Source organism: Melanotaenia boesemani, chromosome 6, assembly GCF_017639745.1.
Source record: "Melanotaenia boesemani isolate fMelBoe1 chromosome 6, fMelBoe1.pri, whole genome shotgun sequence".
NCBI classification, from domain to species: Eukaryota; Metazoa; Chordata; class Actinopteri; order Atheriniformes; family Melanotaeniidae; genus Melanotaenia; species Melanotaenia boesemani.
Genome location: NC_055687.1, coordinates 20,823,112 through 20,847,047, shown reverse-complemented (window position 1 = coordinate 20,847,047; position 23,936 = coordinate 20,823,112). Strand labels below are relative to the sequence as shown.

At 38.6% G+C, this 23,936-nt stretch overlaps 1 protein-coding gene across 3 annotated transcripts in view; it reads right to left on the bottom strand.

Moving 5' to 3' along the window:
• The window catches only part of creb5b (cAMP responsive element binding protein 5b), a 38,300-nt gene extending 17,161 nt beyond the window's left edge, over nucleotides 1-21,139 (bottom strand). For 2 of the 3 annotated variants that reach the window (XM_041987874.1, XM_041987875.1), the window contains exons 1-6: nucleotides 21,037-21,120; nucleotides 16,803-16,880; nucleotides 16,413-16,506; nucleotides 14,405-14,526; nucleotides 12,720-12,877; nucleotides 1,357-1,483 (exon numbers count right to left, since the gene is read on the bottom strand). In XM_041987874.1, coding sequence (XP_041843808.1) covers nucleotides 1,357-1,483; nucleotides 12,720-12,877; nucleotides 14,405-14,526; nucleotides 16,413-16,506; nucleotides 16,803-16,880; nucleotides 21,037-21,066 — 609 coding nt within the window. In that variant the 5' untranslated portion in view covers nucleotides 21,067-21,120. Of the gene's footprint in view, nucleotides 1-1,356; nucleotides 1,484-12,719; nucleotides 12,878-14,404; nucleotides 14,527-16,412; nucleotides 16,507-16,802; nucleotides 16,881-21,036 lie in introns of all 3 variants that reach the window. The other variant, XM_041987876.1, reaches the window with a different exon arrangement.
• Between the last annotated feature and the right edge of the window lie 2,797 nt (nucleotides 21,140-23,936).

The following is a 23,936-nucleotide window of genomic DNA, read 5'->3' as shown; positions in this document are numbered from 1 at the left end:
TCATGACAACAATACAGAAACGGTCATGCTTGCAAGTGTAGGCATATTAATCTTATTTTAAAGACACTTACATATTTAGTCATTAGCTTTTTTTTATGTTACTTGAGTTGAGCTTTCATGTCCTAAAGAGATGTCATCACTGCTTTCACAATTAAATCATTACCCTTAAAAGTGTAAGACATCTAACCCAGTGGGCTTTGGTGGATGAGATGAGAGAGCATGAGAGCCTGATTTCACATGACAGGCTGCCCTGTGCACATCTCTGTGATGATAACTGGAGCTGACCCAAAACAGGAAGCCAGAACGGAGGGACTTAACACAGGAAGCCGGTACAACAGGGCTGTGTGTGTTTCTGATAGTGTGGTGTGTGTCTGTCAGACTTACACATCAAGCACTGGCTAGTGTAGCTGCAGAATGTGTTAAAGTGAATGTTGTACAAATGCACTTAAATCTTTACTAATGTGCGTGTGCTCTGTCGCTGACTGACCCTGGTCAGAGTGGTCAAGTGTCACAGCTGAGACCTGAATGTGAGGAAATCAGCTGGGTAGGCTCACAGGGGTGAGAGGTCACCTGTGCAGGGTGATAATATGAGTAGTTCTCGCCATGCAATGTAAGCAGAAAGAAGAACCCTTTGTTTCAGTGGCTGTATGCATGTAAGTGTGTGTGTGTGTGTGTGTGAGAGAGAGAGAGAGAGAGAGAGAGAGAGAGAGAGAGAGAGAGAGAGAGCCGCTGTGGCCTCCCAGCTGCTGAACTCTGACTGGTGTGGTGATCCCCGTGAGGAATGACCCCCCTCCCCTTTGCCTAACTCCCCTCCTCCCCCAACGTCCATAGAGACTCAGGTCTAGAACCTGACACACAACCTTAATTGCAGTAAGTGTGTTTTGTGTAAAAATATCACCCAAACCTGCACCCCTTTCCTGAACCGTCAATCTTCCGCCAAATCGCTTAGCTCTTAATTTAATAAACATGGGAGGGATTTTTCCACACCATAAACATGGGCTGTCTTGTGTTACAATGAGAACACGTTGTGTCATTAGAATTCTGATATGAGGAGTCTTCTCTGCATTGTTATAATTTCCTGTTACACAATGTGGATCTTCTAAATCTTTCTGGGTTAATTACAATAAAAGTTTATATTCTGCACCCAAAGGGAGAATTATTCATTCCTGCAGGAGAGGATTTGCTCAAAGTACTGCGGTAAGTCATTTTAATGGTGACAGAAAACATCCACAATTGCAAACCTACATAGTTTATATGCAGTCAAGATGTACAGAAGACTGTCATCACATGAGAAACTGATTTTGCTTCTGCATGCATCCATAAGTGACATGCTCTGTAATCGGTTGTTGTACTCACGGGCATCAGCACAGCAGAGGAGCCAGGCATGGTTGGGTCTGGCAGAGTTCCAGGCATGGAGGCAGGCAGAGGCTGTCTCTGTCTGTTTCGTAGGTGTAGTAGTGAGGACAGAGAGCCTGGGACAGGCCTGAGAGGACATACACAAAAAACAATCTATAAGATTTGCACTGTTATATAGTAGATAATCAAATTGTGTTATTCTTAGCCTCAAACCAAATATGAGTAATAACATTAAACTCACTATAGTCCTTAATTTATCATTCATGAAACACAATATAGAAAATTTAAATGGCAAAAATTATGTGGGGAAATGAGTTGTACTGCTCATCTTAATACGTTGCAATATTCTGCTGGGAAAACCTGCATCCAAATAACACTGATGTTACTTTGCCACTTGCAAACTACTTAAATATTTTTGCAAACCAGTTTTATCCCTTATGGCAACAGCACTTTCCTGCAGTAGCAACCTCCTGCAGGGCAGCAATGAGCCCTGCAAAAATGACTTAGCAAGTGGTTAAAAGAGATGACAGAGTCTTAGGTGTTAACCCAGCCTTTGAGCTCCACAGATACCAGTTTCATGGGATCTTGTCTAGTCTAATCCTAATGTCCTGGTTCCAGACTATCCAGGACACTGGACATGTGTCCCAGGTGTCTCCATTTTACATTATCTACTTCTTTGACTGGTCAGAGCTCTTTTGGTGAAAAAAGGAGGATCTAAGTAATATTAGGCAGAGATTTCTAATGTTGTGGCTGATCTGATGGGTATGGAATTGTTGAAAGAAAAAAAATGTTATAAAACAAGAACAAACAGTTTATACACAAGAGCAGTGTTGGGAGTAACGCGTACATGAGCTAGATAAACTCCTGAAGACAGAATTTTTGACAGCTGATTCTTGACACTTGACATAGGAGCTGAAATTAAAAAAATGAATGAGTGAATGAATGAATGAATGAATGAATGAATATCTGTTTCTGCATTTATGTGTTTTCAATCAAATGACAGTTACTTAATAAAATGTTTAAACTGTTCAGATTTTTAATTATTTAGTTAGTCATTGCATATCTGTACAGCAGTCACAAATTCTTGACAAGAGTTGTAATGGTACAAATACTTTCATATCCTTATAGCTACATCATAAGAAGGCATAGACTATAAAATAAGTGCTGATATTATTGATTATAAATGACTGAAAATAAAATAGTGCCAACATTTGCTAAGAGTCATCAGTAAAACATTAAAACAGCCACTAAATAGTGTTAAAAGAAAGATAAATTAAAGTTAATGACAAGGAAAAAACAAAGAAAGATGATGGGCAAGAGCTGTTTTCTTTGCAATTGAAAACAGCTGCATGTAAAAAACGTTGAAAAGAATCGATTTATATTCATGTTCAACAAGTAAGTCAGCGCTTCCTGATTTACTGGTAAATAGTTCTTTAGGTCTTACTGAGCATGTAAACTTTAGCGTGTAAAAAGTATTCTTTCACTTCTTCAAAGGTTGAATAATTTCTAAAACTGTTGCACACTGCAGTTTCAGCAAATATTAGGCACGCAGATAAGGCACGCTAGTGTGTATTTACAGCAAGCGGCATATGCAACTATGAGGCTCACTGATGAGTTTTTAAATAGACATTGTGCAGAGATGAAGCATTTCATAATGTCAAGACAGCATATGAACCTTAGCACATTAACCATTAACTTATGCCCCACAAAGGGATAAAATCTTAAATTTATTCCATATTTCAAGTGAAAAAGCGTTACAATGGATACAATGTGGGACTGTAAAATAAAACTGCTCATGCATTTTCTTTTCAGATGTGTTTGCCCCCCCCCCTTAAGTGCAACAGATGAAGAATGATGCCGGTAATACTGAATGACTAATATTTGTCCTAACAACCACATGACATAAGCATGAAGAGAATCACATTTAGAACCTGCTACAGCAGCAGAGGATCTGTGGGTAAATTCTATTTCAGACCACAAAAGCTGCAGACCAAGAGGCCTATCTGCACTCATGGCCACATCATTAAATCACATTTATAGAGGCCCGGGCTAAGCATAAACTAATGACAACAGTTCTTTCTCAGTCATTGGCATCCAAACACCCTCACCACCTACATCTGCATGCCGCAACACCATTTGTACAACTGCCACCAAATCCGTGCTTGTGCAAATACCAACTCCCAACTGCAAGGTGCTGCTACACCCATGTGCATACAGTTACTATTCATTATAAAACAGCACCCACTGCATGATTATTTACACTCGCTGCATGATTCTTTAATAACCAGCAGCAGAAGAATCAATAATTCTCCAGTTATCAGTATCATTGGGATAAATGCTGCAGCTCGCCAGTCAATAAAACTCAGTTTACTGGGGTACTGAAAAATTAGGACAAGAAAAACCATTTATGTTAGCTGTGGTGAATGAGTTAATGTAATCATTTGACAACATCTGAGCTTGTATTACCTTAATAGTGAGCAGTGAAGGAGTGATGGCTAAATAGAGGGGTGCACTAGAGCAAACAAGAGTCCTCCACCTGAATAAATACCTGTATTTTTCCAGACCTAAATGTGTGCATTTACGCTCCAGACGTTTTAGATGGCTACACACACACACAGGGCCATTACCATCAAGACTGTGTGTCATTCCTGTCTAACATACCAATTTATCACAATCACACTCATTTAACAGCACATATGACAACTGATGAACACTGAGAATCCAAACATTTCCACATGGGAAAAACCATGAAAGTACTACGAGGTGTGAAGTGTGGTTGTACACTATATAAACATGGTTTTCTTCAATGTTCAAATTCTGCAGGTGTTCCAAGATGAAATAATAGTCATAGCATATCACTGATAACAACCAGTTTGCTGGGTGTTTATCCATTATATTGCAGATGAAGAAGAAGATTTTCTTTTATTTCCCATTGAAAAAATTAGTAAATGAATAGTAAATTAATACTATATCTGAACAGTCCACAATATTCTGCTTTAAAGCATCAGAGTTTAAATATTTATATAATGTTTTTGCATGTGTTACTCGTGACAACCTCTTTAACCCTTTGGTGCATACTGTCCACTACAGAGGACATATTTAAAGGCTGTTTTTAAATGTATGCATTGGTGTGGATCATACATTAACAACTTCACTGGACATTAGTGAGTTACCAATACTCTGCCACGTATAAAGGATGACTACATCTGATATAGTATATATACATACATTGCAATTACCAAGTTTGCCTCAGTGATAAACAGGACAAGAAAATGATCCAGGTGTTTTTATAGAAAATTTATATTATATTAATATGACAAGATATTATTTTATAAATATTTTCATAGGTAAAGTAGAAAAATCAATACACTGAGTAAAAGTTAAAATAATAACTTCACTTTGTGCTAATTTGATGCATAAATACATGTTAGTGAGCATAGAACTTGAACTTGTCAATATTCTTAAAAGAAAACAACATTAAGACATGAGTAATATTTTCGTTTTGAACAGTTCTCATTGCACTCGAAGACTAACAAAAACATATTTAGCAACAGTTGTCAAGTGAACGCGAAGTTCAGTCTCTGGAAAGATAAGATTTGATGCTTCTTATGAAATCTCTATAGGTTCAGTTGCCTGTGCTTCGCATTTGTTAAACACCTAATTTTGACCCGTGGGGTAAAACCTTTTGTGATTTTAGAGTCCTACTACATAAAAGAAAAGTATGTAAATAAAAGTGTGTTTAAACATATTTGTGTTGTAATGCAGGATCATAACATTGTATATACAATATTATAATGTTTGGTTCTCTGATTTAAATATCTTTTGGTCAAAACGCAGACAAGGCAGTGTGTAAATAAGTTCAAATGTCAGTGTGCAACATTACAAGTGTGTCAATACGTCTAAGTGTATGTATAAGAGTGAATGGTGACAAGCTACAGTTCCAATGAGGGGACTGATAATAGTTGGGCTGTGGGCCCCAGAAGAGAACAGGTACAGACTTTGCAGTCCTGACCCTGCACTCTCACATTACTGAGAGCTTCATGCACAGCCCAGTTCTCCTCCACAATCCCCGCCCAAGAACCACCACTGCACTACCACTTTCACTCCACCATGACATCATTTCTAGGTCTTCTTCCCTCCCTGAATCCTTCTTTTACTTTTCAACGCTCTCATGTTCCAAAGTCTGTTTCGCTATGTTGTTCTGGTATGTTTCTCCCCAAAGGAGCAGAACTGGCAGCCGTTCATTGTTCTTTTAATCCTCTATATCTCTCTTCTGGATCTCTCAGGGTGCCCATACCTCAACTCAAGTCCCTCTGCCCCAACCTACAATTCTGCAGTCTGAACACACATTAAGCTTTACTGTCCCAGTCTCCACAGTCCCAACTCCAACTCAAGCACCAGGGACTTAAACACAAGAGGCTTGGATGTCATCCAAGAGGAGTGAGAGAAGGAGAGAGGTGCAGTCAGTCCACTGACTCACATCCTTCCCTTTTTGACTCTGCTCCAGCAATGATGTAATGCTATTGGCTTTTTGCCCTCCCCCCACCCAGTGCCTGCCTACCCCTTGATTTTGTTCCTCCCTCCTTACCGCCTCCTCTCACTTTTCCCTCTTTTTCCCTCCTCGACTCATCCAACATCACTACACTGGCTCCTCGCTTGGTGAAGTCACTGTAGGCTCTGGGTAGACACAGCAGCTAAAAACTTATGAACGTAACCAAAACAGCCCAGGGCCAAGTTCCAGACATTTGGAAGATGGTGGTGCAGTCGCCATGGGAACAGAGGTAAACACAAGGAGAAACAAGGGCCTCAAACAGCTTGCAGCTGCCCGGCTCTCTGAATAAACACTATACAGGACCTGCCCCTGATTTACTGCCTTTAATCACTGGTGGGAGGAGAGTGCCATGGGGTTTGGACTGAGGAAATAATACAAATCTGATCAAATAAATCAGCCATAATGGGTTACGACATAGGCTGACTTTTATTAGTAAGCTAGAGAAGAGATGGATGCTGGGAGGGTGCTTCACTGGGATGGATCTAAGTTGGGGTGTAGGGTGCCTCAAGCTGAGAGAATCCATGCCAAAGAACAGTTGAGAAATGATTATGAATGATACTCTGGAGCAAATTAGTGTGAGTGTTGCTGTATACATCAAATATGATACTGTTTTAATTCATCAGTTGCTGCTGGCTGAGGACAGCAACAGTGGATTGTGTTTCATTTTTATCAAAAGCATGTTGGTACAATCCCATCAGCAGAGAGCAAGAAAAACTATCAGCATCAGTTATCTTTTAATGAGATTTGTTATCAGTACCTGACTGGTTCTGTAATAGTTGGCACAACTCCTCTGACTTTTAATTATATTTCATCTGTTTTGTGTGTTTTTTTTATTTGTTTTTTGCTTTTGTTTTGTTTTTTTTATCTCAAACTTGACTATCTACGGAATTTTTGCATGTTTGTCCCTCAACCAACTTCTTTCATTGAATCCTGCTCTCATTTTTTCCATCTCTACTGTCTTTTCATAATCTCAGCACACTTTTTCCACACACCTTGATTCTCCTAATGCAAATTTATCCATCCTTCCATCCAAACATGATCCATCTTTTCCCTTCCTTGTGCAGACATGTGTTCAATCCTCTCCTCAACAAGACCAACCACAATCCTTGTGTAAAATGCATGTCCTCCACCTGTTTGCTTTCTATTTCTCCACCCACCTGATCCTTCATTTCCTCCTCTCCATCTACCTTCTAATACCCTCTTCCTCTCTTCTATCCACCTCTGATCCCATTTTTCCTTCTTCCTGTCCACTTCTGATCCCCCTTTTCCATACTTCCCCACAATGCAATGCCTGCGATCCCCGGAGCTGTGAGGCATGTCCCTGTGTGTGAGTTGCTTGTGCAGGAGCCTGCATGTGTGGTGGCCCCGGGGCAGGGATGACACAGGCCCGCTGGAATGAGAGGGAACAGAGTCTGGGCGTTCCTCTACAAACGCACTATTAAACCCACTGCAGTACACAATGAGCTCATCTTAATTCAGGTCAGATGTACATCCTGCTTTCTATCTCTTTCTTTTAGTCTCTTTTATTTTTTTTTTTCAGTTTATTACTCTATATACATTTGTCTGCATACTACTAATTAATTCTGAGCAAAACCTTCAGTTGATACAGAGAGCTAATTTTTAAATGTGGAAGCACATGAGGGTAGCTTAGGCATAATGTAGAGGTTTTAGATTCCTACACTCAGGATGGTCCTCACTCCTTATCACAACTTTGTAAATTCAATTTAATCATAAACAATAATAAAATATGCTTTGTTTAATTTTTTTTTAAGTTCATGAGGTCAAATTTTGTACATGAAAAGCTTTTATTTCTCTGCCCTTAAACTGGCACAGAGCATAGATAAATAAGCATGTTTTTTATTATAAGGGAACATTTATTACAAGGGGCTATGCACTCAATAAAAAAATGATGTGCAATACATCTTTGCATCGACATCCTAAAAGCTATCAGGACCAACATCTTAACATAATGCAGAAGTAGTATTTTTTTTAACAAGTAATTTTTTCATCAGGTTCAGAATCTACTATATGAAAGAGAAAACAATAATTGATTTTTATAACTGAGTTTTTAAGGGTTCAATCAAATCATATTTACCAGTGATCATGGAATAATATCAAGATTAGAATCTATAACATCTAATGTACTTTCAGAAAACATTAGGGACCAACAACAAATATGAATGAGTATATTACCAATACTGTTTGAAAAACATAGTTGATTCGCAGTGCATGTATGCAACAACCAACACTTTGCAGTAAAGTCTGCTGTTCAGAATGCATTAAACCAATATCTATTTCTGTTACTTCCCTTAAAAGCAAAAACAAGGACCACAACTAGCTGGGTGCCTGAGGTGTGAAAAATGCTGTGCATTTAAAGCAGCATGGGAAACAAAACCACAAATTAACTTCCTTTGAAGCTCTGCACAATGATGTGACATCGCATGCAGTGCACCCAGAGTGGAACTTTACCAACAACACAAATCCTCCTTCTAAAAGAAAAGGGAACAAAGACTGCACAGAAGTAGCAAGCCATACATGAGCAGGGTGGGCTGCAATCAAGTCATGTTATAAGTAACATATTTCAATAAGAATACATTATTAAAACTGTTAACTGTGAAAACTGTTGGTTAGACAGTTTCAACCCAAAACTGTCTGACATCATCAGTCAGTGGTTTTGCGTATTATACCTTTTAGGTTCACACAGCAGTGGTTATTGGTTATTTTCAATCATGTGAAAAAGTTTGAACAATTAATATCAGGACATTAAAAAAAAAAGAAAAAACCTCTGATCATCAAGTATAAAATTAGATAAATATAACCTCACATGAACAACGTAACATAATCTTACATTATTATTATTATTATTATTATTATTAATCAAGAAATAAGACTAATACATTGAAAGTCAGTGTATGAAAACATAACTAGGCCCTTACAGCTTCCACATTTAGAGAGTAAAAAAGCTGCCAGGTGCTGATAAATAAATGTACTTGATTAATCGGAGGGTGCAGTTATTTGATGTTGACTGGGAGGAACAACAGCAATGATCTTAGAGAAAGCATTGCTACTGTCCTTAAAAACTCCAAATGTTGCCTTTAGCATGTTAAATATTACAGTTCATGCACAAGTATGACTTGTTTGGAAGACTTGCCTCTGAAAAGAACAGCGGCCGCACAAAAAAAAAAAAAAAAGACTCTGGAACAATGTGCTTTAAACAGAAAAGACCAAGGTTTTTCATCCATGGTCTTAATGCACAGCACCACTTGGAAACCAAATTTCAGCACATGCATTTTTTACCAGCTCTCAAGCATGATGGTGGAGGGGTAATAATTTGGATTTGTTTAGCAGCCACAGTACCTAGACATCTTGCAGTTAGTGAGTCAAATGTGATGCTAAATGTCCAAGAGCAGGACAATTATTTCAACTACATGAGTAAATCTACAACAGAATGTGTGGGGGAAAAAAAAGAAAAGAATCAAGGTCTAGCAACGGACCAGTCAAAGTCATGACTTTAACCTAACTGAATGCTTTGGTGGGACCTTAACACTGCTGTGTAAGAACAAAAGTCAGCAAAAAACAATACTTTTAGTTAAATATGTGACGGTGTGAACCATGAACCGTTAGTTTCCTCTCTCTCAGCTGAATGATAGACGCAACAAGAGAGAAAAGCCGAAAAGCTGATCACCGACAACTGTCATGACTCACGGAACAACCTGAGAGGAGAGAGAGGAAGCAGAGACGACCAGAGAGCCAAAAAAGTATGAGAAAAGTGCAGGTGTGGAACCCTCTCACCGGGAAAAGAGTGTGTGTTAAAAACACCTCACTCTCCACGGAGGCGACGTCCATGGTTTGCTCCATTAATGCTGAGTTTATTCTCAAATCCATCGATAGAGCCAGCTGGCTCGTCTTTTCCATCTTGTCTCTCCACGTCCCGCCATCATAACAAAGAAATGATGGATATATATATGTTTTGTTTTGTTTTATCAGGAGCAACTTGTGGTTCAATGTCTCCTCTGCTTCAGCAGGCATTTCCAGTCACAAGAGATTCAGCACTCATACATTAAATCACTCTTTCAGTCAGAGAACTCATAAAATCCTTTGTATACTGGCAAAATTGAGATCATCATAACAATGGATCATAACATGAATATATATATATTACCAAATCTTGACTGTAAGCGCTAACTTAAAGCAGAATTCAGTTTTACAGCACTATGTAATGGAAAAAATGTGCCTGCATTCCTCTATTGAGCCAAAATAGACTAGTGTCATTTTTAATGTCACACAATGCCACACCCATCTATCCACAAATCTCCATTTACAAGTCAAAAGGTTAAGGTTTTCATAAAACTTTGTATCTCACATGGTTGACTAGTAACATCCAACAAATTTAACTCTGACATTACTCAACACCAGATGCGTATAATCGAAAAGCAAAGAGCATTCACAAGAGTTGGACACCGCTTCCCCTTTGTATGATAATGATAGCCATGACATTTAGATCTCCTTGCTGTTTCATATGCCTGGTTTTAACACTGGTTTGTGTCAGTGGAGCTCCCCAAAGACCTTGTTTGAGGACTCAGAGCAGAGGGAGGGAGTGAAAAAGATGAGGAGAGAAGTCCTCGGGTTTCACAGCTGCAGGCCCAGCTCAATCCTAAAGTAAATGGACTTGAGGAAAGCCAATCCTAATTGATTCCAAGCCTCAAAGCGCTTTAGTAAACATTGTGGAGCAATGAAAATGACTTGTTATCCTAATTCATTGGATGCTCACACTGTGCACTCAGCAGAACAGAGAAACAAAATGAGGAAGCAGATGGAATCAAGATTAAACTAATTTTGTTTGTCTCATTTAGAGACATATTCACAGCAGAGCTCCATAAAGTGTGTCTGGATTAAAAGATTTATGGGCATATGTATATATCCACCTGACTTTTCATGACAAAGGAGATCTGTTTAATAGTTTTTTAGCTTAAGATTGAAACAGGAAAAAAAAAAAACATTTGCACATCAGAAGGCTTCTGTTCACAACTGTAAATGTAAATGTACTGACAACTGTAGTTTTAGTGGCTTGACAGGATAACAGGGCAATTAAAACATGTGTCATAGGGAATCACTTATCTGACCTTCAGCAGCTTCCCAACTCTTTCAGGACAGAGACCAGTTTGCCTGTGAAGTGTCGAGCATGTTTTTCAGTGTAGGAAGTTCCTGTGAAGAGACCCTGTGCACGGAGGCTTCTGTTAGTCCTAATGGCTTCCTGTGGAAGCACTGCTTTTAAGCAGAGGGGTTTCCTCAATCCATTTTCCTGCTGATGTGAACATTTCCAGCTCAGTTTTCTTTCGTGTGAATCTATCCCCGATGTTCATGTGTCAGGATTCCACCACCTTTGTAAACAAGCTATACTCCTGCAGGTTCAGCACATGGATCAGTGGCTAAGAGGTTACATTAATAATGTGAGGCAAAGAAATGGGGGTGGAATATGGGTTTTGATGAAATTTTTTTGCTTGGAACTGCAACAGAATTTATTATTTACATTTCAAGTGGTGTTAACAAACAGTAACACCACAAATATCTTAACATATATGTTAAGGCTTTGTGATCATAAGGGCTGTGTGGTGAAGCAGTGAGTCTGTGCCTTAGTGAGGAGTTTGTAATGACAGGTAAACCCAGGTGAAGCAGGCCCAGCAAAGTCTCTGTTACTGGCAGTGATTGCTGCTCCTCCAAAGGGATGAAATTCCACCCCTGTGCTCGACAAAGAGCCTGACGAGGTGTCAGTCAGGCTTAGTGATGGGCCTCCCATCCAATATTCACCAGCTCCTCAAGCTGTAAATCTACACAGGACAAATTCGACACAGGGGCCAGCCTACACTCAGCCATCTTAAGACTTGCCACAGGCCTGGTTTACAGTGACAAAGACCTGGTGCATGTAGTTGGGGTTAAACCATAAGGAATTCATTGGGTGTCAAAAGTATGTTTGTACGTGTTAATGATTTTGATACTGAGTTGCAGACAAAAATACACTGGAGAAAAAGATATGCGCAAGGAGGAGATGGGCCCCTAACAGTTGACAGATTTCATGAAATCAGTACAACACACAATCTCACTAAATGCAGCATGCAGATATGTGCATGTAGTCAGATTATGACTATGACTCTATCAAAAAATCCTTGATTGCTAAGGGTGATGATGAAATAGCACACATCAAAGGTTAATGTAAATATATTCGTGCTGGTTGCAAAGAAAACGTGCTCTAAGGTAGCTAACATTCCCATAGACTGAAAAGATCTATTTTAGAGCATGAAATATGAAACCGTTGTAAAAGTAGTCACAACGGAGGCTTCAACAATGAGCTCATCTAGTGCTCTGGGACTCTCTTTGGCATGCTCTGTTGTGTGACAATACTGAATGAACAGCAAAACATGAATTGCCAGCCCTGCACACACTGCTCCAAATGTAACTAAACACTGACATTACCTCAGAGACTGTAGAAGGATGACAGCTGGCACAAACACAAAGCAACCAGGCTGATCCTAAGGCTGTCACTGTTACAGGGGCACACTTGAGGTGAAAGGATACAATCTGGTTCTTGTCATAAATTTTTTATCTGTCAGCAATCCTCTGCAGGGCCTCTGCCCCATAGTAAGGAAATAGAAATTCAGATATATGGAAAAAGAATTGACATAAAAGACACTACACTATATATTATTTTAACTACTTTTCAGTGGTAGGTTGAGTAAAACTTTATCATTCAACTTGTCAATTTACTTTGTGCATGTTGTGCTATCCAGATTTTTGGGCCATGTGGTTCACTCACCCTATCTGTCTATTTGTGGATGGAGCCTGAGTGATGACGGAGCTGGATTGAGGAGAGGGCAGGGCCTGCTGGATCACTATGCTGGTATCATGATTGGCCATCCGTGAGTGGGACTGCTGGTGCTGGCCTTGGCCTGCTTGGCCATGCAGTGAGATGTTCTGCAAAGACGAAGAGAGAAGAAGAGCAAGCTGAGTACGTTTGCTTAACAATCAATTGAGAGTGACTGATTCCCTCTAGGAAGTAAAATTTTTACCAAAACTGTGCAGCATTTCAACTGTTCAGTCTTCAGCTCTACACCCAGCTTGAATGTGTAATGAGGAATTATGTAAACTATTATCCACAAGCTTTTCAGGGTTGCACTTGGGGCACATTGTGAGTCTAATGAAGTCCAGGTTCTCTGGAAAATTTCTTTTTGGCTCTGTCATGATTAATGAATATACATTCCAATATGACTTTACTGCATGGAGGAACACAGTATATCTTCCATGGAGGATTTTAGCTGCATAAGTATATTGAATATTAAATCATTATTAGCAAAATCAGATGCCATTAAAATGAAGAGAACAAAACACCCATAGTGTCCATGATCAACAGAAATGCAGGGAAATGAGCTAAACTCATTTGCACTGAGTAACAAGTGTGTATACTCAAGCACAAAAAGAATGCAGTCACAAATTTTAGAAACACAAGACCATCAATCACTTTCCTTCTAACATTTAGTGTTGTGTAATACATGACTGTGTGACTATTTTTCATATATACTGGCCATACTGGCCATTTTCCATAAGTTTCAACACTTTTATCTCTGCTTTTTGTGAATTGCATCTCCACAGCGTCTCGCTCTGACTCGCCTCCTGCTGACTTAGCAGACTCCCATCATAAACCACACAGGCTGGGCAGGCTAGACATGGCTGACCTGAGCACAGACGCACTCCAAAGCCAAACCTTCCAGACAACAGCTTAGCTAGAGAATGCACTACACAACTTTCCAGACATTAGATAAGCAGTCTGTCTTGTGGTGATTTGACTAGTGCCCATGTTTCAGGTGAGGGTGCCTCAGGAGAGATCTATAATGCATATGATTACATCCTTTGACAAATGTCAAAACTTTAGGAATCTGCTCTCTTGCAAGAGTGTCTGGCCAGTCTGTCTGGTCTTGCTATTGCTGCCAAAAAGTTGTCTCAGGGGTCTGCCCTTATTTCTGGGAAGAAACGTGACTCTTTCCCTGAAAGATGGCTGGAGAGCTGTTTGAAGTTACAGGTGAAGAACATGATCTTTGTTCTCTTCACCTGTGGTTGGTCACAAATCTCCATCAGCTAGCCCCACCTGTCACTGTTGACAAGATAAATGGGGATAGCGGACTGTGGTTTGTGGGGCACAAAAAAAAGTACATGTGCAACACGTGGGTAAACTTTTGACAAAAATGTCAGAAATACTAGAGGCGTATAAACACTTGCGGTTATTGACTTTTTGAGAAGTAAGCAGAATGTGGTTACATGAGGGCCAGGTGTTTTTATCTATTTAGAGTGCTCTATCAGCTCATAGTCTGTGGGCGGCTTTTTTGTGACTGATGATCACACAAGATAACAGCTCATAACCGCCTAACCTTACCCTTGTGGAGGGCTGTGGCTTTGGGTTTATTTGGGTGTTTTCAGCCTGAGACTTTGTTCTTTTTTCAGTAGTACCTGTTTACTGTCTTCCTCTTCTTGGGCTTTGCAAAACTCCTGCTCGATGGAGCAGTCCAAATCATTAAACAATCCCACCTCCTCACAGTTCTTCAAGAAACGTGTAGGTGTAGGTGTCTGATCTGGAAAATAAAGAGAACTTTGGTTAAACTTTATAACTGAAATCATCCGCGATTGATCATTTTCTTCTGCAGGCTGTCTGTAGATTAAAAGTGTTCACAGCAAAACTGCAAGGAACAGAGAAGCATCCAAGATGTGGACCCTGTTGCGGATTATTTTGGTTCTAGCTTATATTTATCAAATTTAAACAGTTTTTTAATCATAAATTACAACGTAAAAAATTGTGCATATGATATTGCAGGTCACAACTGAAACTATATTGACAATGACAGAACCAAAGAAATAAACCAAAAGCAAAATACAAACCCATATACAATAATGCATCGTATATACCCTTTCAGTAAGAAGACTAGATCTCAGGCCTGCACAATTACTGTTGGTATGATTTGCTATATAGGACAAATACTAATCTCAGGTTTATTAACAAGTGTTGCATTGCATTTCTGCACATAGTTAATTGTAAGAGAAGCACATAAGCAGAACATCCTCTAATTGGAATTCAGTCCTTCATGCAATGCTCTTCACATTTGTAACTATATGTATATAATATTACCAAATTTTACAACTTGTTTCTGTTTATAAGTAACATATCATTATACTAATAAATCTGATAACCTTTTTGAGCTTGTTATAGTGTCATATTTTACTGGTTATTTACCCTATTTATCTGTGTAAACCCCATTATACCAACAAAAACTTCATTCAAGCTGATGCAGATCAGTCTAAAGAAAAACAAAAGATACATTATTGTCAAACATGAGATTTTTAAGAAAGCATTAGGTCCAGTTAGTGAGAGGGAGATACTCCCTTGACAGCCCCATTTTAGCTGACAAAGTACAGCTCCCACCTACCGAGTGGGGGTCTCATTTGTTGAGCTCAGTCAGGCTGCGGTATTCAACTTGCCATTGTGGGGGGTGCGTACATATCAGGTTTCAGACAGTTGAAGGTGATTTTAAGATCATGGTTGTTTCAAAGGCTAAAAGCATACTTCATGGTCTGTTTATCCATTTGGAGAAGACAGAAGATTGACTCAAACTTTTAACATGACCTGTGGACCAAAGATACAGTCTCACTACATGGAGACTTTGTAAATGCAAAGCACTTTTTTAAAGAAAAAAATGTCAAATTAATCTTTAATTAGTTATATGAATCAGTAAAAAACAAGAAGAACAAGAGGTGAATTTTGGAGCTTCAGTTACAGCACTGAAAATTAAGAGTGAAAACAATTTGGACATGCAACCATGTTTAAATGTAGCTGAGCTGTAACTTACGCATAGTATAACTGCTGACTCGTTTTTTCTGAGTTACGCATCTGAGTCAGAGAAGTAGTCAGAGCTGTAACTCAAACAGGAGGCGATAAAGACACCCGGCCTAGAAAATCTGATCCTGCTGTCCACTCTGTAAATAATGAAGAGGACACAATCTAGTTTGGCTGCGGTGGTTCACTCTAGAGTCTTGAGAATGGCGAGTGGGACGGAGAGTCTTTTAGGAATGGAGATCTATATTTATGGATTGTCCTTGGGTTGACACTTGACTCCAGATAACTGTCCTACTCTCTCTTCTCTTTATACACTGTACACTAATATCACCTCAAAATGAATACAAAACACAAATCATCTGCATAAAAAGCAGAAATTTAACACAATATGCAGATTTTTCAGGTTACTTTTCAGCATCTCTGTGTCCTGCTAAACGGTACACAAAGTGTATGTACTGATGGAGCTGATGATTTACATTACTGTAAACAGCTCTATAGGACAAGTCATAAAGGTTTCTGATGACAGACAAATGTGTCTGTGTATGAGTCACCTTGGCACATCTGCTAACAAAGCTACCCGACTGTAGTAGCAAATATCAGTGCTGTCAGTACTGATGCAAAATGACTCACCTGATAGCATGTTGTCATTCTTTATGGAGGGGAACTTAAGTGTCATCTCATGTTTGTGTCGATGTATCATCAGATGGTCCTCCGTGGGGAATCGCTGGTCAGTATAAAAAGTATAAATTGTACAATATTTGTAAGAACAAAGGTAAATGTGCTTTTTTCTAGTAACTCAAAAGAAAAGTGCCAGGTATTTCTAAAACAACTCATTTTAGGTATTCTCATTTTAGCAAAGTTTCCCTAAATAGGAATCCATGTTCATATTTGTTCTGCTGACATTTTTAAATTTAAAGAGAGTTATCTAATCTGCTTCTCAGGCAGACATCTGCACACAAACTATATGTATTTGTGCTATGTATTTATTTCTATTTATTCTTTTGGTTTAAACACACTCACCTGAGAACAGCCAGGAGCGTTGCAAATGAACGGCCTTTCCTGGTCTGAGTTCATCACTCTTGCCAACGTCTCATAAAACTACAAAAAAAGACAGAAACAAGAAGGGAAACTGAATGACTTGAGTCCTTGCCAGTACCAAAGACGAAAAATATACTGCCTTTGTCATGATAAATTGCCACGGCACCTGCACCAGTTCTTGCACTCATGAGTTGAAGCCCACTACAATGGCATTTAGATTTAAGGTTGTTGAAACACAGGACTGTACCGAGAAAACATCTATTGGTAGTAACTATACAGTTACTACATAAATATTTTTCATATATCATACATATATCATTAATCACTTTAACAAAATTATTTATTACTGTAGTGCTTTATAAAAACTGCAATCCTAGCTAAATCCATAAAACATATGTTGCACATACTGTACACGAGAGCAGCTAAATTGGTTTCCAGTTTAAATTTATGAGGAAATTATCACAAAATAAATAATATTTAAAACCACTTGATCATATATATATATATATATATAAACTTGAACATTTGATTGAATATTTAAAACATATTCAGGTGTTTCTCGGCCCCGGCTTCCATATGTATATAATCCATATATATATATATATATATATAATTTATTTTAGCTAAGCTATTCTTGTAAGAATATTTGTGTTTAGACAAGTAAGATACAAGTTTAGTTCAGTTATCTATACATAAAAGAATTTCCTTATACTCCAAAGCATTTGGTTAACAAATAAATAATCCTATTTGAGTATTTTTTTCTCTACCCACCACTACACTATATTCGAATGAAGCCATATTTTGGATTTAAAATTTTAGAATTATCCAGTATGATAGTGTCACATCCCGGGGCTACAGATGTGCAGCACATTAAGACAAATGTTGCACCAGATGTTAAGTGAGTATTATTATAAATCCTGACTTAAAAACACCCACATTTTCAACTTTGAATCAGTTATTAGTTCCCAGAACTGTAGTTGTGGCAGGCAGGTAGATTTTTTGAACATGTCCCAAAAGCCATTTCTGGCAGGTGTGAGATTTAAACCCAAGAAATACAAAATGTATGTGGACTTCGAGGATGTCTAGCATCTGATAAATTTGAAGTCTTGCCTAATTTCCTATTATTCCGATGCCTGAAAAAAAAAAAAAAAAAAAGCTAAATTAAGACAATTTAAAATAAGAAAGCTACAATAAAGTCTCATTTACGCAATAAAGCCTTGATCTGACCAAAGCCAAGTATTAAATGTCCGATAGGACACTATAATTTAATCTTACAATTTGCACATGTGGTTTATTCATCATATGGTCTCTTTAAAAACTACAGTGTTGATAGCCGCTATGCTATACTATTCTATTTAATTGCATACTAATGAGATACCCTTTTTTTTAGCTAAGTTCCTCATCAACAGATGACAAGAACATCTGTGAGAGCATGGATACCTTTATACACTATGTAAACGAGAGTCTTTTTCATGGGTACAGACTTTTCCTCAAGCATAGTCAAAACACTCTAATATTGTGTTATGTTAAGCAGTGGTGTTTTTCTAACAAGATGTACTTCACAACCAAGCCTGCAGAACAGGGTCTGGACAGGGTCTTTCTGTCAGAGAGCAAGGAGCCCTGGTCTCTCTTTCTGTCACCAGTTCACTCAGTCTCTTCTACAGGGCCCCTAAAAACTCACCTGGTCTCCTTTGACACAACAAACATGACCAACTCTGCTGATCCGAAACCTCAACCCAAACTAAACACAGGATGACAGCTGGTCCAACCAGTGCCTATAAACATGTGTTGAATCAGAATTTTCTGCCATATTTTATATCACAAGTGCTCCCCACCCCACACCCCCCCACCCGTCATACTCTTGTTTGCAACATGAATACATGAAACTTTACAATAAATCACACAAATTATATCACTTGAGAGTTTTAGTAAAAAATAGAGAAAATTCCTTCTGCGACCATTTTAACTGTTGCAAAAAGTATACTTTTACCTTCCCATTCCTGTTTCTAAAATTGGATTTGATCATTTCAGCACATTTACTAGCAAATTCGAAACATATGATGCATAAAACTCTTAACCATTAATTCTGTAAATGCCTGTGTGAATTATCCAATAGCTTTCACACTTCAAATTATCAGTACTCAACGCCCTTTCCTTGGAAAGGTTCACATTTAATATAGATGTTTTAGTTTAGCAGAGGAAATTTGGTTACACTTTACATTAACTATATCCTGATGTGAGCGGGGGGAAGGATTAGGGTCTGGCATTCGATTTCAAGAGGAACAGGGGAAGAATTCTCCAGGTAGACCACGCGTTAGAATTTAAACAATATGGTGAGGGAAAAAGGGGTTGAGGTGCAAAGGCATACGGGGTTAAAGCGAGCACAAACATGCAAGGCAATTCAAATCTCCAACTTCACATAACCTTGGCTTTTGACAGCAAAAGTTCAAGGCAGGATTACGGCAATCCCTGAGGCACAGAACATGGCCCTCTAAGACAATGTCTACCCTTAACTTCTGCTATTGAGCCCATTGCATGACAAAATGTCTGCTGATGTATACCTCAATAGTTTTCAATTAATGTTCCTACTTCAGGATGTAAACTTAGAAGATTTTTTTTTTTTTTAAAAGCCCCCTCATGGGCTGCCATGGCCCTATCACCTCTCAAATTACCCTTGCTAAACACATGAGAAGCTCTGACAGCACTGTGAAAAAGTTTAAGAAATCCAGTATTTAAAAAAAAAACTAATGTCAAACAAGACTCCTGATGCTGACTGCTGTGTGACTGGTGTTAAGATTCATGTCATTTTACCCCCGTCTTACATTAACACAATCATTACCAGAAGAACCTTGAGCACATGAAACAACCATCACAAATAAACTCAATGCAGCTCACATTTCACCGGTGCAATCAGCCACTGGACTGCAATCAAGCTTGTGTAAAATATGTAAAGAATCTGAACCAAGGTTACCAAACATCACAAGTTATCTAGTACATTTAATGTACACTCACAACAGTGACTTAAGTGTCATGTTTTGTAATTATAAATGTTCAATTTGTTTTCATATATTACTATTTAATTTCTTTCTGCAGTATTCACTTAATCCTTGTAAGATTATTTTACAAATAAAAAGCTAATCTGTTATAAATAATAAGTTTTAGGGTTTTTTGTAGCCTAGATTTTTTTAATACAAACTCCTACTTAGTTACCAAACAGTCACAAGCTTCTTAGATGCATTTTAAAACACAAATCCGTCTCAGTTTATATTTCAAGATCAGAACAAAAAATTTAATTTTGCAGTAAATTAAATCAACAGGCTTTTTTTTTCAGATGTTATAAATGCAGGCAATCAAAAGGCAAACAATAAGACTGGAAGCATGCACAATAAGCAAGGGAGAAAAGTGGGTATTGACAGCGCTGTCCCATAAACATAACGACAGCAGCCGAAAAGCCATCGAATAAATAACGCATGTTTCTTTTTTCAAGGCGTGCAGCCACAAAGCGCGCCTCGTCAGCACAAGCTCACTGAAAAGTAACCCTCAACATCTCAGCGGTTAATCAAATCCGCCGATCGACTTGCCTGCAGAATGACGTAATGTTGCTATTAAAGAGAAAAGGTGAACGTAAATTTCATGGAAACAGAAGCGTCAGTTCTTTTCTTTTAACTAGCATGACACCAGAACCAGTGGGCTATCATTTTCCAGGCGTTCATTGGTGAACCGCAGCACGCAGAGTCCGCCGGCTCCGCACATCCCAAGATGGGACAGGCATGACAATGATGCAGGGATCCAGCTTTAGGAGGGGTAGTGCTTAAAGAAAACTTGAAAGACATGTCAAAATCGTGTGGAGCGCAGCGTAAAGCGTCCTCTGCATCAACCCATTTTGAGGTTGACGGTTGACCGGAGATGAATTCCTGCAGACTTGTCTCCGCTGCTACCTGACAGACCGAGCAGCAGCGGCACTTGACTGCGCGTCCAACTTCAACACTCAACAGATAGGCCAACGCGAGCACGTCGAAGTAAGATGACAACGTTGCTACTCAAACAAAACTCAAATGAGTCTGTGTCCATTGTAGTTGCATGCTAAAAATTAGTTGTGAACAAGAGGGGGGAAATGTTTCCATAAAGACTGCTGAGGCGAACAACAAAACAAGCTGTTGCATGAAAAAAGGAGGAGAAAAAGTCAGAAGAATCGCTTAAAAGAAAGACAACAAACCTGCAGAGGCTCGTGCATGGTCCTCTGCATGGTGTCAACGCTTTCAACTTACCAAACAAGTGTAGAAAACGTGAAGCAGCCTCTCAGAAGAAACCACGTTGGACTGAGAAAAGATTACAATACGATCTATTTAGAGAAGCATAACGTCACCCCAGGGTGACGTCACGTGGGATTCCTGAACTTCTAAATCATTGCGGTTCGCTTGTAGGCGGCGCGAGCGGGGCGGAGTTTGCAAATATACTCCCAGAAGCATGGAAGTGGGTGTGGTGAAACAAAGCTGGATGACCACTGCTGACCAGTGCATCCTTACTGACAGCCCTGAGGTGTCCCATAAGCAGAGTGACATTAGTTAACTTTATATGAGCCCAGAAGGGTCTGTTACATAATTTATCTTTGGAATAATAATCATTACAGTTTCATAAAAACTTTAAGCATAATAGTGGAAATATTACAATTACCAGTTTGGCCAAACATTACAAAAAGGATCCAAATTATATTTTCTGAAAGTGAGCCAAAGAGAAGCTTTATTGGCTCTGGGCTGCTGAGACATGATATGTGACTTTTTTTTTATGGTAAAAGACAACCTGACCCAAGATATACTACGTATTAACTGAATCAACCACAAATAGGCTTTGAAATATGATACCTGTGAGCACACAAGTGAAATAATAAAATGAAAGTATTCAGAGACTCTCAAGAGCAGAACTCACCATTCCTTAAAGCCTTTATCATGCTTATTATTATTGTACTTTGATGGAGTATATTTCAAAGCATATCTTCAATAAATATAGAGTCAGCCTGACACTTTCAGAACATGTCAAGATATCTGTTTTTTGTTTTATTTTATTTTCTTACTTTTCCCAACAGACGAACAAGTCTTGGCGACAAATTTCGTATTTCCAAAAGTTACCATTAGACTCCACAGAGACTGTGTGAAAAGCTTGTTTTCTTTGCAATTGGCCAGCTCAGATATTTCAGAAATGATCCACAACCTGGTCAACCTCAGGTTCATCATCATCAGCTTGACTTGCAAAGTGAACTGAATGGATAAAGACATAATGCTTGATAGTGCCTGCTCTGAAATGTGTGCCTTTGCTGCAGCACACTAAAAGACATATAAACAGCTTTGGAGTGTGTTGGAGCTCTGCATGACCTGTTGGTGCCAGCTGGCTGTGATTTCTTGAGCCACAGACACTGGAGTTAGTGAGGCCATTCTCGACTCCAGGGATTAATGACTCCTCACACATTGAGAAATGTTTACCACTCGCCTGCGACCACTCCACTAGACACACTAAGAGCTCTGTCACTGAAACAATAACGCAGTCTGAAAAACCCTCATAACTCAGAGCCTCTCCACCTCTGTCTTTTAACCAGAGCTTTAATCAACGTTTATGACATCCTTTTGTCTCTTTATTGCCAATATATTTCCCAACCAATCCAAACATTATGCTTCGAGAGGAGCAGACTATTAAGGTTGGAAAGAGCCGATACAGTTTGGGTCAGTGACCCACACTAAAGCAGATTTCATCTATATTATAGTAAACCTTTTATGATTATACCTTTGTGCTATGCTTTTGGGTAAAATCACCTTGAGGACACAAGAACATATAATGATGATTTGCTTTGTTGCAGCAGGTGCACAGGGTGAAGGAGGCAACATAACAAAAGTGTCATATGAGTTTATATATATTTATATATATATATATATATATATATATATACTTGCATATCACAGGTTACAAATAGATGTTGCTCATCATGCCTTAGACAGAGATAATGGGGGGAATCTGAAGCACAATGCAAGTCATTTTCTGCCATTTCAAAGATTTAAAATGTATACAGATTAGGATACAAAAACACAACATAAATTAACGCTACAGTATATTATCAGTGGGTCCTTAACAAATAGTATTTTGCCATTTTAAAAAATGCAGTAGTTGACATTGTTCTACATGCCTCTTAGTAACCACAGAAACATGGTGGTAGACATCGCTCATAGTAGCTAACTGGATCTGTCTGTTTTACCAAAGGATGTTGACATATTCCATTTTAATTCAACTATATTTTATAATTCTTTATTTCAAGACAATTGTTTTACTCAGCTGAGGTAAATCTTGTTTATCTTATCAAATTCTGGAGACCACACAAGCCATGTTTATTATGGTAAACAAGAACATGTTGGGAAGATCAGACCCAAGACAAAGCTTATGTGCAATGCTTCTGGTGAAGATAATCTTTTAGAAAAAGAAGATAGGTTGTCTCTGCCAGCTGGCTTCAGATAGACGATGGTAAAGAATAACTGTTAATTCAAAGTTTGTTAAGTTCCAGGGATAATTACACAAGTTATATGTTGTAAGTCATTTTAATTTCTTTACAAAATACAGGAACAACCAGCCCTTCAATGTAAAAATAGCTGTTATTTGTAAGACAGCACAGAGATAGAAAGGTTTACATTCTGATTTCTCTAAAGCAGATGAATTAGCTGATTCTTTTACCCATAAAGGTTGTTCAGGAACTTGAGTATTGTGTGGTGAGAGAAACCTAACTAGTTGTAAAGTATTATTAAAGTATAGCATTGACATTCTTTATAGATATGGTGGTCAATTGAATCAAGGTTTGAAACCTCGCTTGTGGAGACTCAAGAGACAACCAACACTGCTGAGCTTTCTGGTGGAAGTGAGAGCCTTATTCAAAAAAAAAAATAAATGTACACTGGGGGTTTATCAGTGGATAACCTCAGAGACGTTTCCACAGTCTAACACTCACGCCTGTCACACTTGCATCGGGTGGCTCAGGAATGTTTCTATTTATGTGATGTTTCTGTATGATTTATAACAGTATGGATCAGTTTCTTTTGTGCACCGTCATTCCTGTGACATCTGAACTGGATTCAGACTGGA